A 25206-nucleotide genomic window follows, 5' to 3' on the forward strand; every position below is an offset into this window, starting at 1 on the left:
GAGCCTATCATTTTTCTTGGAGAGTAACCATTTTGCCCATTCTTTATACAGCTTAACAGTTTATTATTGTATACACGATCTCTTGATTTCTTTTGAGTTAACCCTAAAAAAAAAATTGTAAAATTAAAAAAAAAAGTGTGTTGCTACATTTGGAGGCCCATCTAACTAGTAGATATGGAAGATTATTTAGAGCCCTAAAAGACGATGGAAATGCCATCTTTGATCCGTTTGAGCCTTTCTAGCCATCCCTTTTATCAAATATCCATAGTTAACCCTTTTGAGCCTTTAAAAAAAAAAAACCTTTCTTTGTCAAACTTATCATCTTAACCCACTCTGATTTGGAGTGTTACCCAATGTCTTATAAGTTCCATCACCTATTTATGTTTGAGAAAAATGTAAATAATTATTTTATTTAGTGACGTTGTGCCAAGCAAAAGCAAAAAAAAAATTCAAAAAATAATAATAATAATAATAACAATAATAGGTGAAATCCACCTTGCAACTTTAAAAAAAAAAAACAAATTCCTCTGCATTTTTCTCAAACATACACTTTATTTTCCTTATTTCCCTTCTTTGTTAACCATGTCCCTAGCCTACGTTACATCCTAATAAAAGTCCTTCTTGATTTTAGGGAACTATAATCTGAAGTAAAAGCTAGTTATGTGGGCTAAACAAATGTAGTGGTGCATAATAAAAATAAATAAATAAATAAAAGAAAAAAAAGATAAATAAATTGGGTTGACTAGCATTTTTGTTTAACTTGAGATCGTATTATTTCTAAGCTGAGGGCATATTTATTTCATCTTGGTGAGAGTATGTGATATCACTTCTTTATTATTTTCTCTCTCAATTACCATTCATTGGAGTGACTATTTTTATTGGTTTTAATTTCTTTGTGAGAGTGTCACTACTTCCAGTGAGAGTTTGGGGTTTGACATGTCATTCTTGAAAGTAGCTATAACAAAGTCTACTGGGCTGATTCATGTGGATGGTTGATGTGGGTGTGATGTTGCTTTAGACTGGAGATAATGCTTATACTTTTATTTGATTGCTATAATTAATCTGATTGAATAAACATGAGTGTTTCTAAATTAAAAAAAATATCATTTTGAATTTGAATTTTATTTTCGCTTTATTTGCTAGGGACTAGTAATAAGCTAGTTGGGGGGTGTGTTGAGTGTTAGAAAATGCATATTTATAAAGGAGAAAACCGTCATTTTACATTTCAAGTCTTACTAACAACCCTTACTTTTATGTATTTAACCTTCTTATGATTTAATTACATGTGTTTTATTTTAATTAAGTATTTTATGTATTTTAGGAGTATTATAGTCATTTCACAATAAAGGAGAGATCAGACGGCAAAACAGACATCACTTTTGAACTTAGGACGGTCGAAAACCTTAGGAGGAGCATAAAAGGAAAAATGGCACTATTCACATGTACGGTACTATTCATGTGTACGGTACTGTCTACGTTACTGTTCACGACACTGTTCACATAAACGGATCGATGACGTGGCATTGACTGATGATGTGTCATTCACTGATGAAGTGTCACGATCCTGTTGGACTAAAATTCTTATGTACTGTTGATGGTTACGTGGCAGCATATCAGTGGATGAAAAATCTTGCGTACGGTACATGCATCACACATGATTATTTTCAACCAACCGCGTTACTGTTCAACCCGGGTCAAACTGTGTTACTGTTCATCCACGTGGTCAAACCGCGTACTGTTGACTGATGACGTGGTGCAATCGTGAGCGTCTAAACTGTTTTTAATCCGATGGCCATGATTTACTCCATGTATCTATAAAAAAGGGGCCTTCCCCCCCTAATTTGATATCTCTGAATCCATTTTTGGACACCATTTTCTGTAATTCTCTCTCCATCCTGTATTTTCTATGTATTTTAATAAATTTTCATTTTGCCCCTAGTTCAATTATGAGTAGCTAATTTTCTTTCAAGCCTGGGTTGAAGGTGAAGTCTCAACATGTGTCATGGGCTTTATTTGGTAAATTTATTTTCTCTTCCCCTCTAATTTTTGTGAATGTTTTGACTTCTCCTCGACAAATAATACTAATCTTGTCTAGTACCGCCTTGATTTCACCGACCCCTTAGTACAAGGTTATTATTATTTGGCACGATAAGCCCTTAGCACCATATTGATTAGAGCGTGGTTCATGAGGTGTGGATTCCCCCCTCATGATTTAATTGGTATTAATAAGGATTATTTAGCCCATGATGCATGTTGATACGGATCCAAATACCCAAGTACGTCATTTCAATAGAATTCTCTTCAATTTATTCTCGCTATTTCAATTCCAATTTTAGAATTTATTCTCGCCATTTTAATTTAAGTTTTAATATATTCCAAATCATTTCCACCATAAATCCAATCACCCATTTACAAAATTAATTCTACACACAATTAAAATCCACCTACTCTTGGGATCGACACTCGTCACCATTGATCTATACTACAATAGATTCGTGCGCTTGCAAGTTCATTAAAATTTGTACAACAGCGCGCACGGGAAGTGTGGCTTGTACGCGCAGCATGCGTTGGCACAGGCTGCTCGCGCAGCAAACAGGCGCGCGGCCAGCGTGGCCAGCAGCGCGCGCTGCACAAGCAGCAAGTTGTGCGAGCGAGTTTGGTGCATGTCTGGCGATGTGGCGGCGGGTGATTCGGCGTCGAAGATGCGTAGGAGATGGCTGGCGTCTCTGAACAGTAGTGGCCTTTGTGGTGATGGCGGCTGGGGAGAGAAAAAGATGGATTTAGGGTTTCAATGGTTTTTATCATTCAAATCCCTATAGTTCCATAGTTTTTCTCTTTGGGCAGATACGTTTCAATTTTTTGCATTTAAGTCCAAAAACAGTTTTGGGCTTAAAGAATCCTAGTTTTAGGCCCAATTGAAATTTGGGCTTAATGGATTAAAATGCATAGATAAAATTGAACACATTAAATTTATTTTTGGTCAAAAAGTTTTATTTTAATAAAAAATTTTAATTATTTATTTATTTCCTTCCAAAAATTAAAATTGGACCAATTATAAATTTAAAAGTCCAATTTCCCCTAGTCCATTAACAAAGACAAGATTATGAAAGATGGACATTGACAAGAAGCCCAATGAAGATTAGGCTTAGGGTTAATGTATTTTTCATTATTAGGAAAGTCATGAATTAAGATTATTTAATTGTTTTTCTATATGTTATGTTTTGGATGATAACATGTCATATAGAATAGGTAGTGCCACTCTACGCATAATGATACATGTCATTCATTAATTATGAATTTCATTATATTGTTTGAAATTTGCACATGCTTAATAATATTTGATATCATCTAGATAATATTATAGGAAGCATGCAATTAACAATATGTATGTTTTAAAAATGAAAAACTAATTTTAAAATATTGAGTGGGAGAAGGAAAATTCAAGATAATTTTCCCACGGGCTCCATTGTTAGTTCAATAATAAAATTATATATATACCTCGACTTCATGATACGGTGATGCTCCCTTCAGAGGGTATATATATTAGATATTTTATTTGATGAACTTCTTCAAAGATAAAATTGAAATATTTTTCAATCGATTGTTCACCCCAACGGTGACTATTGATATGAAAAATACTTAGATTGAAACAATGGTTATACACTCAACTAAAGTTTATTATTAACCTTCCCAACGAAGCTCTGTTAACAAATTTAGGCCCAAAGGGATAGCGATAATTATTTATCATGTCTCTACATGAAAGTAAATAATCTAATGGATAATTGGGTCTAGTAAGTGTAGACATGACTTCCCCAACGGATAGCTTGTCAAAGCGGTACTAGATTATCATTACAATAAATTAAAATGCATTTATGGTTTTTTTGCATTTTTGTCATTTATTGTGAATATTGTTTCAAAGTATTTATGCATGTTTATTTTATTTTTTTCAGAAAATGTCTTCCATCAACCCATTATTAATTATCCTTGTTAAAAATGAACTCACTGGCGAAAATTATTTAGATTGGAAATGCAATCTATTTAATATTCTCACTGCTAAGGGAAGGAAATATGTGTTGGCCCAGCCTTGCCCTCCTGAACCATCGTTATACGATTATAGAAATCAGAGGGAGCCTTATGAGAAATGGTGTGAAGCTAACAAAATGGCTAAGCGCTATATATTGGCTTCGATTTCTGTGGAACTGCATAAGAAACATCGGAGCATGGAAACAACCACTGAAATAATGGCTAGTCTTCATCAGATGTTTGGGAAAAATACCCATTTTTCCAGAGAAGCAGCATTAAAACGTATTACGGATACTAGGATGGAAGAGGGCACAAAAGTTCGTGATCATGTCCTCAAAATGATAGACTATTTGAATGAGGTAGAGATTCATGGTGTTCAAAACAATGATAAATCAAAGATTAACATGGTGATTGAATCTTTACCTGATACATTCAAAGAGTTTAAGGTCAGCTATATCTTAAACAATAAAGATATGACCTTAATTGAATTAATGCACGAACTACATGCTATAGAAGAATTTTATAATAGCAGAAAACTTCTTGAAAAAGGATCCTCTTCAAGGCTTAAGTCGAAAGACAAGAATGAGCAAGCAAGAGTTGGGATCGACAAACTGTCCACTAAAAGAAGTGGCAAGCCAAAAGGCAAGTGTTACAAATGTGGACAGAAGGGTCACTGGAAGAAAGATTGTCCTAAGATTATTAAAATCAGGTATAGGAAATCTTTAAGCTTCCTAATTAGTTCAGATTTCTATTGATTCATACAATAATGAATTCTAAGATAACTAATCTTATTTGTAATTCATTTATTTGGTTTTCAGGAAACCAAGAGATTAAGTGAAGAAAGCTTCAAACAACAGTTGAGGACGTGCTAGTTTATATCAATTGAAAGACTAGATCAATTTTACAAGACTTTAGTTTTGATATTTGTCTTTATTTTTCCAAATATTAGAGGAATTTAATTTCGGTGGCTTGTTTTAATAAACAGGAGTACACTGTTATTTATGGATCCTCTGTTTATTCCTTATTTTGGTTATTTATAAAGACAATTTATATCATAGAAGTACATTGATCTATTCAAAGTAAGATATAATGATAAAAGGTATATGCATTTATCTAAGAAAAGAAATGTTTCTTCTAACCAAAAATCACCTCTGATATTTATGCTTAAGTCATATAAACTATAATAAGATTTTAAGAAAATGATTAATGATAGACTTGGCCTATTAAGATTGATCATTGTAACTCTATAAATCTTATTTAGAAAAGTAATATGACAAGGATGCTCTTTTTGAGCTAAAAGCATAACATTGTATTTGATAATTTAGCGCATACAAATGTATACGGACTAATCAGTTTACATGTTATAAGAGGTTATGAGTATTCTATTGACACAACTTAAAAGTAATTTTTAACTCTCAAGTATAAGAGTGTCTTGTTGTATTATAACTCGGTGAGTCCGAGGTCGATCCACAGAGAAAAGATTTAATTAGTTTATTTTATTTTATCTAAAAATTAAAATTAAAATTTGAATATAAACAACTTAATTTAAATGAAACTATGGAATTGAACTAGTTAGGGTTATGGATCCACTCTTAGAAATAAATAAAACTTAATAAATTCTTTTTGCCAATTTTTTTTAGATTTATTACCCAAAAGATTAATTATACAAATTATTATTATTTTCCCTTTAAATTTATGATGGATTAAGTATTTATTGTGCCAAAATTTAATTTGTCTACAATAAGTCAAAATACCATTTCACCATGCCTTATATTAAGATCTTAAGAATTTATTGTGCCAAATTCATTTGTTTGTCTACAATAAATCAATTTTTCAAAATATAAAACATGTATAAAATTAAATAGAAAATAATTTAATTTATAAAATTAAACATAGAATTTGATTAAATCATATTTATTTCTTAAGAGTTTCACCTTCCCCTAACTAATATTATTTAGTTAAGCATAATTAAAATAAAAAGAAGTAGTAAAATTGAATTACTTATAATTAAAAGAAATAAAAACAACAAAAATTGGAAATAAAACTAATTTTATTAATGAAAATAATTATACAAAATATTAAAAACACACTTGGAAATCAAGATTACAAGGAGATGGAGAGAATTTGAGAAGAAGAGAGTTGTAGAGAGATGATTAAAACATAAAAATGAGGCCTTATTTATAGAAAAATAAATTCATAATCCAGTGCTTTGCGGTCCATCATAGGCTTCATGCATGTGCTCCTCACAACCCTTAGATCAAGATCCAATGGCTGGTCAAACTTCAAAAGTCAACATCACACATGGCATCATTTGACTCATCCGATTTGCCCAAAGAACGGTTGAGATTTGGCGGGTTAATGGGTGGATCGGGTCGACCCGAATACAAAGATTCGGATCCTCCAACTTGCTTCACCAACCATTGCCACGTGGCACAATCATGGTCATTGAATCATGAACGGCTGAGATTTAGTCAAGATTGCCAGTTATCCCATGCACTCATATCTATTGTAAGCTCATTTCATCATCCAATCAGTGCTCGGTCAACAGGAAAAGTCAACTTTTTTTACACAAGCCCAATTTTAAGCCGATCTTGACTGATCTTAAGGTTTTCGGACCTCCGGAATCCAAATTTGACCTCCGTTTATTTGTTTGGAGCCTCGAAGTACGTGAAATTAATAATTTTCCTAATAAACACATAAAAATACACAAAATTAAATATATTTAAAACATAATTCATAATTCATAATATATTACATAAACACAAATATAAATTATAACATAAGAATAAAATAACATATTATCGCTTGATAATTAAACAATTTTTAATACTAATCACACCCCCCAACCAGCTTATTGCTAGCCCTCTAGCAATTAAAGCGTTATATTAAGATTTATAAAATTCACATGCAAGTTAATAGTTGTTCATCTATCCTCTAAATTACCAAATAAATGAACTCTCCCAAATTCCTTTATCACATTGATGTTCACTCATTATCCAGAATATCATTGTAACGCCACAAATTCCCATACATATTAAATTATGGAAATTGGGCTTTCATTGAGAATTATGGGTGGCCTAAGCTTAGAGGTGTGTTAATCCAAGTTCATTTGTCGAGGTAAGTAACTTCATTCCTAATGTACTAGATATGTATAAGTATTTTGATATTATTATTATAAGTATAAATGTTTTGATACTACTTAAAGGATTACTAATTTTGATAACAAAATTAGCTTTATGTAAATGTTTTCAAACCATTCTTTTTAACAAAGTATTTTATAAATGCTTTTGAATATGTAAGTTATTTTTATGACATGACAACCTTTTAGGATGTTATCTTTAAAATGTTATGCAAGCCTATATTATTGATATGAACTTTTATGAAACTGATACGAATGTTTTGTACCTATGTTTGATTTCAATTATTGATGATTGTATGAGATTCTTAATGCTTTGGCTCATTGTCCATAGTTAGTCTGATTCTGATTCTGATCGTAATATACGATATATCCGTTTGGACCAGTACTGGGTTTCTGTTCTGAGTGTGCACACGATATTCTGATTATGTTTCTGGCCGGGTCACCGGGACTATAGGTGACACTATGTGACATGAGCTAACCTGTTTGTTTTCTGTATACGTATTACATGATTTGCTTCGTAAGTAAATATGCTTTTGAATATTCTGAATTATTAAGAATTTATCTTATGTTATTGTGATATATCGTTTTATGAAAATTATGGATTATGATATATGCTTTAAACAAAAGAAGGCTTGCAATATTTTTGGTATCGATAGGCCTAGTGTGTTAGGAATGGTTTTACTTACCGAGTTGACGGCTCACCCCTCGTCATTACTTTTTGCAGATTAAGTTTCTTTTGAGAGGTGCACTGAGCTTTGGAGTTAGTGATTTCCAGTTTCCGTTTGCTATTGAATAAGAGGAGGAATAAACTTGTGTTTCTATTTAGTTACTTTTATTATGAACGTGTAATTTGGAGTTTGAGACTTTTGTTATTATTTTTATATGTCCTCGAGAGAGATTATTTAGTATTTGACGTTTGGATTTATGGATTTATTTGAATAAGAATTGGAGGAATTTCAGTTTGAAACTTATGAGTAAAGATTATGATTTGTGAGTAACCTCCTTCTTCACGTGCTCCGCACGTGTTAGATTTGGGGTGTTACAATCATCAAACCTTCTTTTGTGCTCAAGTAATTAACACAATACTTATGGGGCTTCATTAAAAGAAAAACAACATTTCGTTCTAAAATTCATTAGAAATTATATCTTTAGGCAATAGATTATTCACACATTTTTTTTTTATATTACATTTCTAACCCGTTTAGCGAGCTTTAGGTCAGTGACTCCCAGACCAGTTGGCCTTAGGGCACTAGGTGTTGAAGCACTCCTACGGACTTAATTACTCGGGTTTCTAATAAACAAACAATATATCTATTACCCATGTAGCGAGCTTTAGGCCAGTGACTCCCAGACCAGTTGACCTTAGGGCACTAGGTGTTGAAGCACCCCTATGGACTTAATTACTCGGGTTTCTAGATATAACAAAATTAAAAACATTTTTTTCTTTTTTTCTTTTTTTCTTTTTTGATTTTTTTTTTGAAAATATACACTTTCTACTACCTTAGATACTATTCCTAATAAATCAAAAGAACTAAATGCCGTAAAATTTTAACTTACAACCCACTAGTATGTGTCATAATGTGTGTGTGAAGAATGATTCAATAATACCTGTTAAATGAGTAAACAATTAAATAACTTAATAACTAAGTGGAGAGTTCACAAATTTGAGTAATTCAAAGAAAAGGGAACAAAAACAACTTACTATGAATCTCAAAATCAAAATATAATACAACAAGACTATTAGGATGCGTCTCAAAAGTCGTGACTCTTTACACGGCCATCCTAGACAAAAAACAATTTTTTTTTTGGTTTTTTTTTTAACAAAGAAAAGAAAAGAGAAAAGAGAAATACAACACACATATTTAAAACATACGTCAATTATCCCCACCCCACGACCTAATCTAAACATTATCTTAATATTTTATAATTTTACAGATATGCAAAAAATAAAAATAAATAAATAAATAAAAATAAAAGAGAATAATAAAAGAAGAAGAAGAAGAGATCTCACCTGAACTTTATGCAGAAGCTTAAAAGTAGATAACAAACATGAAGAAAAAGTCAATTTTTTTTTTTTTAACAACACTCTTAAGATTAAGAAGATGCGTTTCTAGAGAGACTACATTCTCTATATCCTGCCATCTTCGACTCAAATTTGTCCTAAGTTAGTCTTTACAGAAAAAAAAATGTTTTTTTTTGTTTTTTTTTTTGTTTTTTTTTTTTTGTAAACACATAACCATGACCAAGACATTCCACAATTATCAACTATTCCCTCCCCCCAACCTGAAAAAGACATTGTCCTCAATGTTTTAAAAGGAAAGAGAAAGAGTGTAGAAGACATCACATGAACACTACAACAGAAAATATTTACAAACGGAGAGTTAAATCTAAATTGCACTTCTTATTACTGCTACTGTTACCGTTACCATCATTAGTCGACCAATTCAGTGCAACCATCTGTGGATCTGGCTCTGGTGTATAAGCTTGTAAAAGATCAAGTAACTCATTAGCAGTAGAAGCAGAGATAAATAGTTTTTTTACAGAATGTGGAACAAAATGATTCTTTATTGCATGGTTAATAAAAGTTAGTAAGCCGTCATAAAAATTATTAACATTTAACAAACCGATGGGTTTTTGATGAATGTTCAAGTGGGCCCAAGATGCAAATGTAATTAGTGCCTCAAAAGCTGCAAGATCTCCTGGCAAGAAAATAAAAGCATCAGCATGATTCATCATTTCAGATATTCTCTCTTGCATACTTGATACCACTAATTCTTCTCCAATTGGTGGGCCAGACATGCACACTAGCGGTTTCATGGGTTTTGGGATAATGCCGAGTACTTGGCTTCCTCTGGTAAAAACAGCTTCTGAGACAAGTCTTGATAACCCTCGTTCACCTCCTCCATATACAAGATGCAGTTTCCTCTCTGCTATGACACGACCAAGATCTACAGCTGCCTGAACGAACTCTTTGTACTTTCCATAGTGAAACCCAGAAAGCACACAAATGTTTTTGAATTGTTTACTCGAAGATGATGCCATTGGACTAATTTTTCAAAAACAAGTTGTGAGTGTTTGAAAAATGAGCTCATATTTAAAGATCTTGGTAACATAAATAATGAGAAACAACTGTAAATGAGTTGGCAATATTTATCAAATGACGAGTAAAGCTCGTGGCTAAATAATTCAAAAACAAACAGTAAAAAGAAAGTAATGATTAGAAAAAGCAAACAGTAAAAGAAAACCAAATATTTATTAAATACAAAATCACATCGCTAAATGCAATAATGCAAATGATAAAATAACAGTAAAGTAAAATAACAGTGAAGTGAAAGGATATTTACTAGTAGTTGTGATTGTGGCTCACATCTTCCTCTGGTTTTACGTCCAGTAACGGCTTGAACGCCCTTTATGGGTCGAGGATCGGCTTCTTATCCAGTTTTCTTATAAACTGGCAAACAAGGTCTTTTTGAGTCAGATTCCCAAGACTAAACTGTGCACTTTGTTTTTGGAATAGTATCCACAAATTGTAAATCTCACGTTGCACAAATCCACTTCGATGCGTCTCAAGAGATCGTAAGATATCATCCAACGATTCTTTACTCATGCCATCTTTAACGAATTTAATTTTATCTTCAGGAGTATCAGAAACCATTCCTAAAGATTTACAATCTGGTCGTTTGCAACCAAGTCTTACACAGTTATGACATTTTGAGCCAAGTCGTTTAGCTCTCCTTTTCTTAGCAAACGTACTTTTACCAAAACCAGGCATGTAAGAAACAAATTGACCAGAAAACTCACCTGCTAATCGGACATTTGCTTCAATTAACCAACGAATGTCAGAAGGAATGCCATTGATCATTAACAAACGCAATCGTTCACAACGAGCTTTGTAAATTTTCCTGAGGGCATTTTGAGGGAGAGAGGGAAAATGCTTATGGAGTTTATGTTGTATTTCTTCCATGTTTGATTTTGGGGTTTCAGTTATTGTGGGAAACTGAAGATACCGACTTAAGAAGTCACGGAGTACCGTTATCCGCCATTTATACGGGAAAATAAATCAAAACACACCAAAATCAAATCTGCAAAATCAAATCAAGCGTGAAAGCGAGCAAAAAGAATCACACAATATAAAAGGAAAATGAACTTACATTCGTCCTCTCATTGAGTTAACCTCAAGCTCCATTTGAAATTCATATATGCCACTCTCTACTGTTCTAAGTTGTCCCTCTAGATCCTTAACATAGGACACGAATTCTGGTGGTTGCAGATCCCAAAGTGGATGTGATTTACAGCTTTGTATCAAGCCTCTTAAGTGAAATTTTATACGCAAAAATCTTTTAATATGTGCGAACAGGTATTTTCTCATTGAAGTGCTCATGATGTAAAATGAAAATTAATGAGAGAATGTACAACTGTCGAACAAACACGCTTACACAAGAAAAACAATGTTAAAAAAAACTATGTACAGTGCATCAATCTAGAAAAAGAAGAAAAAAAATCAAACAATGAAACGGTAAAATAATAGTAAAACAAAAAGAAAAAAAATTATTAAAGACTTAATCAAGAACTGGTGAGTCACCCAAATTAATTTCGGTGTCCTCGTCACGTGGGTGATGTTCTAGATATGGTTTTAATCTTTGACCATTAACTTTAAATGTGACACCGTTATTTGGATTCTCAATTTCTATGGCCCCATGTGAATATACATTTTTTACAACAAATGGGCCACTCCATTTTGACTTTAACTTCCCTGGAAATAAATGAAGACGAGAATTATAAAGCAACACTTTTTGACCAATCTCAAATGTTTTTCGAAAAATTCTTTTATCATGAAATGCTTTTGTTCTTGCCTTAATAATTCTTGAATTTTCATATGCATCATTCCTTAATTCCTCAAGTTCATTCAATTGCAATTTTCGCACATTACCAGCATCATCCAAATTTGAATTAAAAGCTTTAATAGCCCAGAGTGATTTATGTTCAAGTTCAACAGGTAAATGACAAGGTTTACCATAAACTAACCGATAGGGTGACATTCCTAATGATGTTTTAAATGCAGTACGGTAAGCCCAAAGTGCATCATTAAGTCTAAGAGACCAATCTTTTCGGTTTGGGTTAACCGTTTTTTCCAAAATTTGTTTTATCTCCCTATTTGCTAATTCAACTTGACCATTTGTTTGAGGATGATAAGGGGTAGCAATTTTATGTGTAATTCCATATTTCTTCATTAAAGACTCAAATGACTTATTACAAAAATGCTTACCTCCATCACTGATAATGGCTCGAGGGATTCCAAATCGACTTAAAATGTTTTCTCTTAAAAATTTAATCACAGTTTTACTATCATTATTTCGACAAGAAATTGCTTCAATCCATTTTGAGACATAATCAACTGCAACTAATATATACACAAATCCAAAAGATGATGGAAATGGACCCATGAAATCAATTCCCCAACAGTCAAATATTTCAATTTCAAGTATGGGATTTAAGGGCATCATGTTTCTTTTTGTAATTGATCCCAATTTTTGACATTTTTCACAACTTTTGCAAAATTCATATGTGTCTTTAAACATGGTAGGCCAATAAAATCCACACTGTAAAATTTTAGCAGTAGTTTTTCTTGAAGAAAAATGACCACCACATGCTTCAGAATGACAAAAATTAATGACACTACTTACCTCATTATCAGGAATACATCGCCGAAAAATTTGATCTGGGCAATATTTGAACAAATAAGGATCATCCCAATAAAATTTCTTTACTTCAACAAAAAATTTCTTCTTCTCTTGAGCATTCCATTGCAAAGGCATTTTACCTGTAACAAGAAAATTAACAATATTAGCATACCATGGCATTGAAGTAACAGAAAATAAAAATTCATCAGGGAAAGAATCATTTATGGGTGTTATATCATTGCAGAATTCGGATGTGAGTCTTGATAGATGATCAGCAACAACATTTTCAGCACCCTTTTTATCTTTGATGGTAAGGTCAAATTCTTGTAGTAACAAAATCCAACGAATTAGTCTCGGTTTGGCATCCTGTTTACTCATCAAATATCTCACAGCAGCATGGTCAGTAAACACAACAGATTTAGAGCCAAGCAAATATGAACGGAATTTGTTTAATGCAAATACCACAGCAAGTAATTCTTTTTCAGTTGTAGAATAATTCATTTGAGCACTATCCAAAGTCTTACTCGCATAATAAATCACAAAAGGCTTACCATCCCTTCTTTGTCCTAAAACAGCACCAACAGCAAAATCACTTGCATCACACATTAATTCAAATGGCAAAGACCAATCAGGAGATTGCATAATAGGTGCAGATGTTAAAAGACAAATTATTTTTTCAAAAGATTTTTGGCAATCATCATTCCATTCAAACGGTGCATCTTTTAATAAGAGGTTACAAAGTGGTTTAGATATGGCACTAAAGTTTTTTATAAACCTCCTATAAAATCCTGCATGTCCTAAAAAGGATCGCACATCTCTAATTGTTTTTGGTTGTGGCAATTTAGATATGACTTCGATCTTTGCTTTGTCAACTTCAATTCCTTTAATAGAAACAACATGACCCAAAACAATTCCCGAAGTAACCATATAGTGACATTTTTCCCAATTCAACACGAGTTCTTTTTCAATACATCTTTTTAAAACTTTCTCCAAATTATCAAGGCAATCATCAAAAGAATTCCCAAACACAGTCAAATCATCCATAAAGACCTCTAAACAATGTTCAACCATATCACAAAAAATGCTTAACATACATCTTTGAAATGTTGCAGGAGCATTACAAAGCCCGAATGGCATTCTTTTAAATGCAAATGTTCCAAATGGACATGTAAATGTGGTCTTTTCTTGATCATCAAGTGCTATAGGAATTTGATAATAGCCTGAATATCCATCTAAAAAACAGTAGTAGGGATGTCCTGCTACTCTTTCTAAGATTTGATCAAGAAATGGTAAAGGAAAATGATCTTTTCTAGTGGCTTCATTTAATTTTCTATAATCAATGCACATGCGCCAACTAGATGTAATTCGTGTTGGAATTAATTCTCCTTTTTCATTTTTAACAACAGTGATTCCAGATTTTTTAGGCACTACTTGTGTAGGACTTACCCACTTACTATCAGAAATAGGGTAGATAATTCCCACATCAAGTAATTTAAGGACTTCTGTTTTGACTACCTATTTCATGTGTGGGTTTAATCTTCTTTGAGGTTGTTGACATGTTTTAGCATTTTCTTCCAAATTAATTCTATGTGTGCAAATTAAGGGATTAATGCCTTTAATATCATTTAAAGTCCATCCAATTGCCTTTTTATGCTTTTTAAGAACAGTAAGTAACTTACCTTCTTGGTCGCTTGTTAAAGTAGAAGAAATCACAACAGGATAAGTTTGTTCTTCTCCAAGAAAAGCATATTTCAATCCTTCAAGCAAAGGTTTCAATTCCATTTTAGGTGCTTCTTGTTGTTCTGTCTTTTCAATACTTCCAAGCTCCTCAAATTTTGGCTCGTCATCATAATTTTGCGAAGTCTGCATAGAATCAAGCAACGAATTTATATTAGAAATATCAAGTTCAAGTTGCTTATTTGACTCAATTGAATTAACTAAACAAACATTAGAAAGTTCAGAAAAATCCCCTTTTTGAATATTTTCCTCGATACAAGATTCAAACAATTCCTTTTGTTCATCAGTATCATCTTCATTCTCATTTTCTTCATTAGGTTGCCTGCACATGTTGAAAACATTCAATTCCAAAGTCATATTCCCAAAGGATAAATTCATTAAACCATTCCTACAATTAATCAAAGCATTAGCAGTTGCTAAAAATGGTCGACCTAAAATTACAGGAATTGGTTTGTAACTATTCACAACAGGTTCAGTTTCCAAGACAATAAAATCCACAGGATAAATAAATTTATCAACTTGTACTAAAACATCTTCCACTATTCCTTTTGGTACTTTAACTGATCTATCGGCAAGCAAAAGTGTAGTTGAAGTTGATTTTAACTCACCAAGATTAAGTTGAAGATAAACTGAATATGGAAGCAAATTAACACTAGCACCAAGATCTAGTAAAGCATGCTCAATTCTGTGGTTACCAATAATACAAGAAATGGTAGGACAACCAGGATCTTTATATTTCAACTTATTATTAGTAGACAGAATTGTACTTACCTGTTCGGCCATGAAAGCACTCTTTCTTACCTTCAATTTCCTCTTAACAGTGCACAAGTCCTTTAAAAATTTGGCATATGAAGGAACCTGCTTGATTGCATCTAATAGAGGAATGTTAACTTTCACTTGCTTAAAGATTTCATAAATTACAGAAGAGTGGTTTGATTTCTTTGGTTTATTCAATGCATGCGGAAATGGTGGTTCAGGTGGAACACTAGTTATTTCTTCACTAGGTGTAAGTTCATTTAGTCCTTCCTTACCCTTTGAATTTTCATCATTTTCATAAGGTTCAGGCATAGGTCTATCAACAACCTTACCACTACGAAGAGTTATAACTGACTTGACTTGGTCTGCGGGTGGATTTTGTTGAATTTTAGGATTTGGTTGTGGTTGGGCTGGAAATTTTCCTTTTTCTTGAATGGTGAGTGCAGAAGCAAATTTAGCAAGAGTATCTTTCAAATCAGAAAAAGTTTGTGCATTTTGATTGTTAATAGCATCTTGCTTTCTGATGAATGAATGCATTGTGTCTTCCAAATTTTTCCAGGGTGGTGGAACATATGGTGCATAAGGCTGAGGATTTTGAAAATTTTGTGGAGGTGGTGCTTGTGAAGATTGTGCATTATTATTATTCCTCCAACTAAAATTCGGATGATTTCTCCAACCATGATTATAAGTCTGTGAATATGGGTTTGGTTTATTGAAAGTCTTAATGGCATTAGCTTGATCATTTAGACATTCTTTAAGTGCAGGCAAAGTGGGACACTCTTAAGTGAAATGATCATTCGAATTACATATGTTACATGCAATTTCTTGAACAGATTTTACTTGATCACTCTTTTTATGCTCCAAAGCTTCAACTTTCCTAACTAGGGATGCAAATTTTGCTTGTAAATCATGATCTTCCCTAAGGTTATGGATTCCTCCACTAGATGGAGATGATTGTTGCTTATTTGTCAATTCAAAAGTTCCAACAGTATCCCAATGTTGTGCATTTTCAGCTAATTGGTCAAGGTAATCTAGTGCATCTTCAGGATTTTTATCCCTAAATTCACCATTACACATCATTTCAACAACCTGTCTACTTTGGGGTATTAAGCCCTCGTAGAAATAAGTGACCAATCGCCAAGTTTCAAAACCATGATGTGGGCATATGTTAAGCAACTCTTTAAACCTATCCCAACATTGGTATAATGTTTCTCCATTTTTTTGAGTGAAAGAAGTGATTTGCCTTTTAAAAGAATTTGTTCTATGAGGTGGAAAGAATTTTTTCAAAAACTGTTCTTGCATGTTATTCCAAGTTCTTACTGATTCAGATCTAAGGTTTTGTAGCCAAGTTTTAGCTTTATCTTTTAATGAAAAAGGAAAAAGCTTTAATCTAATTATGTTCATGCTACAATTTTGGTCCGTGTATGTATTACAAACTTCCTCAAAATCTCTTAGATGCAAGTACGGATTCTCAGATTCTAAACCATGAAATGTTGGTAAAAGTTGGATAATACCTGGTTTAAAATTGAATCGAGATGCTTCTGGATGCTCCGGTTCTGGTTGGATTCATGTAGTCTCTCAGAGTCCTTGGTTGATTCTGATCGTGCCCATGTTGAGATTGGTTGTCTCCCTGATCAATTTGAGGATTAAGTTCGCCCAAAACGTTTTCGCCTTCATTCTCATCCATGATTGGTGGTGGAGATTGAGATCTACGAATTAACCTGCCACTTGAAGATCGAGACCAACGTCTCATGCAAGGGTTATGTTATAAAGATAATATTTACACAAATTGATAATAAAATAAAATAAAAAATTAAATATGCAAATAATATAAGTGTACAAAAGAAAATTAAATAACAATTTTGGTGGTTGAACCCACCAGTTAACAATAAATTAAGTATAAAATAAATGCAAAAGAAAGAAAAAGAAAAAATGGTAGTTAAACCCACCAATAAAGCAAAAAATAAAATAAAATAAAATAAACGCAAAATAATAAAATAAATAAATAAAATGGTGGTTGAACCCCACCAATAAAAAAATAAAGCAAAAACAAAATACAAAATTAAATAAATACTGAAAATAAAAATTAGGAGTTAGTAGTTAGTTTGGTGGTTGAACCCACCAATAAAGCAAAAATAAATAAATACGAAATTAAATAAATGCAGAAAATTAAATAACTGAAATTAAAAAAGTTAGCAGTTAGTAGTTAGTAAGTTAAGAGTTAGTAATTAGAGTTAGTAGTTAAAGTTAGTTTAGTCCAAATTAAGTCCAAAATATGTCCAAATATGTCCAAAATATGTCCAAATATGTCCAAAGTATGTCCAAGTCTTAATTATTTTGAGGAATTTCGTCTAGGGATTTTATTACAAATTATTTTTAATTTTATGGCCAAACTGTAATTTTTAGAAGTTTAGAATAGCAATTTGGAATGAAAGTGAAACAGTTGAAAGATGTCGGGGTCCGAACGTAATTCTGAGAAGAGTTAGGGACAAAAGAGAATTTAAGAAAAGGAAAAGGGGGAAAACGAAATTTTACATATAAGAGAAAAATAAAAACGGAAAAACAAACCAAATAAAAAACTTTTCCCTGGCAACGGCGCCAAAAACTTGACACAACTTAAAAGTAATTTTTAACTCTCAAGTATAAGAGTGTCTTGTTGTATTATAACTCGGTGAGTCTGAGGTCGATCTACAGAGAAAAGATTTAATTAGTTTATTTTATTTTATCTAAAAATTAAAATTAAAATTTGAATATAAACAACTTAATTTAAATGAAACTATGGAATTGAACTAGTTAGGGTTATGGATCCACTCTTAGAAATAAATAAAACTTAATAAATTCTTTTTGCCAATTTTTTTTAGATTTATTACCCAAAAGATTAATTATACAAATTATTATTATTTTCCCTTTAAATTTATGATGGATTAAGTATTTATTGTGCCAAAATTTAATTTGTCTACAATAAGTCAAAATACCATTTCACCATGCCTTATATTAAGATCTTAAGAATTTATTGTGCCAAATTCATTTGTTTGTCTACAATAAATCAAATTTTCAAAATATAAAACATGTATAAAATTAAATAGAAAATAATTTAATTTATAAAATTAAACATAGAATTTGATTAAATCATATTTATTTCTTAAGAGTTTCACCTTCCCCTAACTAATATTATTTAGTTAAGCATAATTAAAATAAAAAGAAGTAGTAAAATTGAATTACTTATAATTAAAAGAAATAAAAACAACTAAAATTGGAAATAAAACTAATTTTATTAATGAAAATAATTATACAAAATATTAAAAACACACCTGGAAATCAAGATTACAAGGAGATGGAGAGAATTTGAGAAGAAGAGAGTTGTAGAGAGATGATTAAAACATTAAAATGAGGCCTTATTTATAGAAAAATAAATTCATAATCCAGTGTTTTGCGGTCCATCATAGGCTTCATGCATGTGCTCCTCACAACCCTTAGATCAAGATCCAATGGCTGGTCAAACTTCAAAAGTCAACATCACACATGGCATCATTTGACTCATCCGATTTGCCCAAAGAACGGTTGAGATTTGGCGGGTTAATGGGTGGATCGGGTCGACCCGAATACAAAGATTCGGATCCTCCAACTTGCTTCACCAACCATTGCCACGTGGCACAATCATGGCCATTGAATCATGAACGGCTGAGATTTAGTCAAGATTGCCAGTTATCCCATGCACTCATATCTATTGTAAGCTCATTTCATCATCCAATCAGTGCTCGGTCAACAGGAAAAGTCAACTTTTTTTACACAAGCCCAATTTTAAGCCGATCTTGACTGATCTTAAGGTTTTCGGACCTCCGGAATCCAAATTTGACCTCCGTTTATTTGTTTGGAGCCTCGAAGTACGTGAAATTAATAATTTTCCTAATAAACACATAAAAATACACAAAATTAAATATATTTAAAACATAATTAATAATTCATAATATATTACATAAACACAAATATAAATTATAACATAAGCATAAAATAACATATTATCGCTTGATAATTAAACAATTTTTAATACTAATCATCTATCAATCTTGTTGATGAATATTCATTTTATTTTTGTTTGTCTAAATGCGTCATGATTCCATTGCTTTTGAAATTCAAAAGAGTACGTGGATAAGACAGAAGCAATTAGACAGGAACATAAAAGAACTTCGATATGATCGAAACAAAGACTATCTCTATGGAGAATTCAAGCACTATTTGGTTGTCAATGAACACTATGATACAATAGTGTAATTAAATGGAGAAACAAGATTCTTTTGGATAAGACAAGATATATACTAAGTGGTTTATCATTTACCTTTTTGATTCCAGATACTAGTATTTGAAACTACAAAGTTTATTGAACTTAGTTTCATCTATCTCAGTGTCTACTACTCTAAGAAATTATGAAAAAACCACAAACATGGTTTGAGACACATTCGTATTTGGAGTTTACTAGTATTTCTACTAGAATTAGAGATAGAGAAGATGGATTCGTGTTTAGAAGCTTGCATGTTTTAGATATCTTAAAGGAATAAGGGAAAGTCTGAATTATAGTCCTCAAGATAGGAATGTATTTATAGAAATATTCTTTACTTTCTTTGAGGAAGACTATATAATGACTTATAACCTAAGAGTAAGGTAAAACTAGAGAAATAAAAGAGATCAGGTTGATGCTAAGCTTTCAACACCTGTTATAGAACAGGAAGAACAGCAACAACCAGCTGATCAGCACAGGATTATCCTTGAACAACCATCACTTCTAGAACCTCGTCGTAGTGGGAGGGTAACTAGGTTACCTGCGAGATACATGCTTTTGGGAGAAACCTATACGGCTATCTCAGATGAACATGTACAAGATCCCACTAGTTACAACGAAGCTCTAATAGATAGAGATGTTGAATTTTGAAAAAGGCAATGAATCAAGAAATGGAATCTATGTATTCCAATAAAGTCTGGGAACTTGTAGAGACACCAAATGGGGTAAAACCTATAGGGTGCAAGTGGATCTACAAGAGAAAAAGAGGAGTAGACGGAAGGGTGGAAACATTTAAAGCAAGATTAGTAGCCGAAGGGTTTACTCAGAAAGAAGGAATCAATTATGAGGAAACATTTTCTCTGGTTGCTATGCTTAAATCCATTAGGATTCTGCTCTCCATTACTGCAGTGCTAGATTATGAAATTTGGCAAATGGATGTCAAGACTGCATTTCTTAACAGGCATCTTGAAGAAAACATCTACATGCAGCAACCAAATGGATTTATACAAAAAAGGCCAAGAACACATGATATGTAAGTTGCAGAGATCCATTTATGGATTGAAGCAGGAATCCCGGTCATGGAACATCAGATTTGATCAAGCGATTAAATCGCTTGGATTCATTCAGAACATTGATGAACCATGTGTGTACAAGAAAATTCAGGGAAAATTTGTAGCCTTCCTAGTTCTTTGTGTAGACAATATTCTCCTGATTGGAAACGATATAGGAGTATTGATTACAATAAAGATTTGGTTAGCAAAACAATTTGATATGAAAGACCTGGGAGAGATAAGTTATATTCTTGGTATCAAGTTACTACGAGACCGGAAGAATAAAACTTCAGCCTTGTCTCAAGCAATCTATATCGATAAGATATTGGCTAGATTTAGCATGGAAAATTCCAAGACTGGTTTATTACCATTCAGACATGGAATTACATTCTCTAAGGATCAATCACCTAAAACATCTAAAGAGATAGAGAGAATGAGACGATATTAATTTTAAAATTGTCACAACATTCAATCGAGATAAATTGAGCACAATTAAAAAACTCGGGTAGTCGGATTTTATTTTCGTCACAGGTCCGGTATTAGCTTAATTTGTATTAAGCTTAAGTGAAAAAAAAAAAAAAGAATCCAGTTTCTATAAATGGAAAGTGGGAAGCTGGTTTCCAAAAAAGGAAAGAGAGAGGGGCACGTGAGAGAGAGAGAGAGAGAGAGAGAATTGATTCGGTTTAACCCGCGAATCCGACCCGACCTGCGACCTTGACCAGACAAATTTCGCAATTCCGACCACCTCACTGGCCGAGCTTGGTACCGATCTAAAGCTTGGAAGTCGGCCGTCATAACCCAGCCGTCCTCATTGCCAGAAAACGACTGGAACGCCGTCGTTTGAAGCTCGAAAATTCATGGCCAAAAACCCATCACGATCGCCGTCGATTTCGCCTCAATTGGGCACACCTCCAGCTGGGTTCTACTCCTCACGTCACCAGCATCATTTTCCGACCAACCTTGTCACCTGAAACGGCCAGATTGTCGACGATCGGCCACTTGGAAAGCTCGCGGCTTTAGGAGCACGATCCGCCGCCATCGCCGCACGTGAGAGGTCACCGCCGACACCGTTGGACTCACCGAGGCATGAACTATCAAACCTAAGCTTCCCGTCGTCGTTGACTGAAGTCCAGTCACCATTGACCGACAGGGGCAATTCAATAAATTCATAAAACTTTAGGGTGAATTTGTAATTTATGGAATCAGTGGATAATTTGGTAATTTTAGGTTAGGGCAGTGAGGTAATTTGAGATTTCGAGGGTAATTCGGTAATTTAAGTCGTTAAGGACATTTTGGTAATTTTACTCTCTGAGGGTAATTTCATAATTTCTGACATTATGGTAATTTCATGATCTGAATTGAGGACCATTTAGTAATTAAAGATTCTGAGGATAATTTTGGTAAAATAATGATGTTGGGGGCATTTTGGTAATTTTGGGATGTAGGGGTATTTCGGTAATTTTGTGCATGTGGGAATAATTTATTGTTGATAGATATTTTTTTCGAGAATTATTATGTAAAATTAGTTGTATTTCAAATTTACAGAGAATGATTATGTCGTTTCCTTGATTAGGAGGATCCGCGGACGACAATCAACCCGCGGACGTTGTTGATACCGAGTCTGGACTTTGTCACTGTGAGTGGAATATACAAAACCTATTTTCATAGTATATGCTGATTTTATGATACAATGCAGTATGTTTTGATAAATAAGTATTTGATGCTTCGATTTAATGATTTTCTAGAAAATTGATTTTTATCTATGTGTTGATATTTATTGTTATTAAGAATGAGTTTGATTAATGATTTTGTTATCGTTTTGAGTAAATGCGTGATATTAGAATTGAGTGGATTTGAAATATGCTGAATAAAAAGAAAATGAGATTTCATATGTGATTATATGTTTATGTACATGTGTATAAAATGTTGTTTGGAAAATCATTGGATAGTACCCTTGCCCTCCAGATACAGAGATACAGATAATATGAGATGAATACAGAGATACAGATGAGATGAGATAGAGGCCTTTGGGGCCCGTCTGAATACACATAGAGGCTTTGGGCCGTGTGTTTGGGCGCTTTTGCCTTTTGGGGGCTTATGCATGCAGTATGATGATTACAGAGATGCAGATGTTGAGATACATGAGATATAAGATGAGATTTCCCCATCTATCCATTGTAGCTCCGAGGCATGATGGTTCCCTGATTGCCCGTCCGTCGAGGTCCGGATATGATGAGATCATTCCCTTGGGTACCACTTTGATGATAGTTTTTGGTATTCAGTATTTGATATTATAAGTATTATGATTTCATTGATTTTATGCAGATTTATGTAATATAGTTATTTCAGTAACTAATTTGAATTGAATATGTTTATATAAGTTCTTATAATATTTTGATGAAATTGATTTGAGAAAGATTAAATCATTTTAAATAAATTTATTTTTCAAAAATTACTATCCACTCACTGAGCTCACTGAGTTTTATACTCATCCCATTTTTATTATATTTCCCCCCCCCCCCCATAGGAGATTTGCAGGTACATCAGTCGACCCAGCAACGATAGTTAGATTTGAAATTGTGGCCACGTGATGGTGTTAGGAGTCGTAGATTTAATATCTTGATATTTGGGATATTGCGAATTGTATTTATTTGTTATATTTTGTAATTAAGGATAACCATTATATTTTAATATTAGAATGATTTGGGTGGTATTTGGTATGTTGACTTGAGAAGTTGGTTATGAAGGATGGATGTATATTGAATTATTTTGGGAGTATTGTTTTGTAAATTGTAGGCTTGGGGATGTTTTATTAATAGGGGAGATTCTGTCGAATTTTTGATAGAATTCTTAGATATCATAATTATTATCGATTCGATTATATGAGTTTAGATAGACTCGCCCTGGGGGTGCGGGACGGGTCGTTTCAATTGCTCAAGGACATGTTATGACTTTAGAGATATATGATGGTAGGTAAAATGGTTGACAAATGGATGGATGAGGGGTGGAAAGTACTAATAATGACTATTAGCATAATACTTTTCTGCCATTTTCTTTCTTAAGCTTCGTTATTCTTTTAATTTATCAGTGAATTATAGTTGCTAGAATCATTATAGGAATAAGAAACTTATAAATATTGTCTATGTACTTTATACGTGAGTTGTTCTTGATGGGTGTTGTCCACATTTTATTCTACTCGTAAGGGCACGAATCTATTGTAAATAGATTTTGTGTTTGGCCCCACGAGAATGTAGATTTAATTATGCATGGGGTTAATTTTCTAGGTGTATATGTGAGTTGGTTGGGAGTGAATTTTTTTATCTTAAGATTTAAAATAAAATGGCGGGAATGAATTAAAGATGAAAATAATGCAAATGAAAAGCTTGAGTCTCTAAATTCATACTCAACATTTCACCATAGGCTTAATATTTATGTTTTTAGTTCCAATTAATTCATGAAGGGGGTATTTCAACTCCTCATAATTCTCACTCTAATAAATATGACATCAAGCGCTCAGTGTGCAAGGGGTAATGATCTTCCACTAAGTGTGGTGTCAAGAACATGCTGTGCCAGATGATAATAATCAACAACATGGCAAGACCATCCATTAAATAGCTTAGATACACTCTCTGTCAATACTGAGTCAAGACGACCCATAAAATACTATAGGGAAATTTTCTCTCTAATTAATATGATGTTAAGTGCTAATTGTGCCAGACAGTAACGATCCTTCAATAGGGAGCAGGTATACTGTGCAAAATCTAGACAGGATACACTGTCTGTCGACAATGAGTCAAAACAACCACATAAATCAGAGAGAAAAAGAAAATAAACTTACCTAAGCTCATGGATCATGTTTAGCCTTCACCTTCAACCCAAGCTTGAAATAAACTAGCCACTTATAATTGAATAAGGAGTAAAATGATAATTTTATTAAAATATGTAGAAAATACAAGATGGAGAGAGAATTATAGAAAATGGAGCTCGAAAATGGATTCAAGGGTGTCAAATCATGGCCATCAGATGAAAATAATTCATACGCTCAGGATTGCGCCACATGGCAAGCTTTGATTGGTTGGTACACATTATTAGTCAACACCACATCAACATTTCGGTCCCATAAGATGCTGCCACATCATCAGTCAATACCACATCAGTATTTTGGTCCAATAACATCCTGCCACATCATCGGTCAATGCCACATCATAGGTCAATGCCACATCATCATACCGTATATGTGAAACATTGTCATACTTGTGAATATTACCTAATATGTGAACAGTACCGTATGCCGAATATCCATTTATGCTCCTCGTAAGGTTTTCGACCATTATAAGTTCAAAAATGCCATTAGTTTTGCTGTCTGACTTCTCGTTAGTCATAAAATGGTCAAAATATCTCTGAAATACATAAAATACTTAAATTATAATAAAACACACATAATAAAAGCTTAGAGGATTTAAACATGTAAAAGTGAAAATGCTAGTGAGACTTGGAGCATAAAATGATAATTTTACCCTCTATAAATATGAATTCTCTAGT

General features: G+C 32.9%; 2 protein-coding genes, 1 non-coding gene and 2 pseudogenes across 3 annotated transcripts; 2 read left to right on the plus strand and 3 right to left on the minus strand.

Moving 5' to 3' along the window:
* Positions 1-25206, plus strand: part of LOC127899889 (uncharacterized) — a 116749-nt pseudogene that overhangs the window by 33806 nt on the left and 57737 nt on the right.
* LOC127899696 (probable cytokinin riboside 5'-monophosphate phosphoribohydrolase LOGL10) lies at positions 9515-10262 on the minus strand. Its single transcript, XM_052433318.1, has one exon. It carries the CDS (start codon positions 10202-10204, stop codon positions 9530-9532), a length of 675 nt encoding a protein of 224 aa, XP_052289278.1. The 5' UTR covers positions 10205-10262; the 3' UTR covers positions 9515-9529.
* On the minus strand, positions 10523-11276 carry LOC127899697 (uncharacterized). Its single transcript, XM_052433319.1, has one exon. It carries the CDS (start codon positions 11124-11126, stop codon positions 10572-10574), a length of 555 nt encoding a protein of 184 aa, XP_052289279.1. The 5' UTR covers positions 11127-11276; the 3' UTR covers positions 10523-10571.
* Positions 11469-16860, minus strand: LOC127899695 (uncharacterized; annotated as a pseudogene).
* On the plus strand, positions 16484-16592 carry LOC127900109 (small nucleolar RNA R71). Its single transcript, XR_008052133.1, has one exon. It is a non-coding gene; the product is annotated as a small nucleolar RNA R71 (small nucleolar RNA).

Source organism: Citrus sinensis, chromosome 9, assembly GCF_022201045.2.
Source record: "Citrus sinensis cultivar Valencia sweet orange chromosome 9, DVS_A1.0, whole genome shotgun sequence".
Classification (NCBI taxonomy): Eukaryota; Viridiplantae; Streptophyta; class Magnoliopsida; order Sapindales; family Rutaceae; genus Citrus; species Citrus sinensis.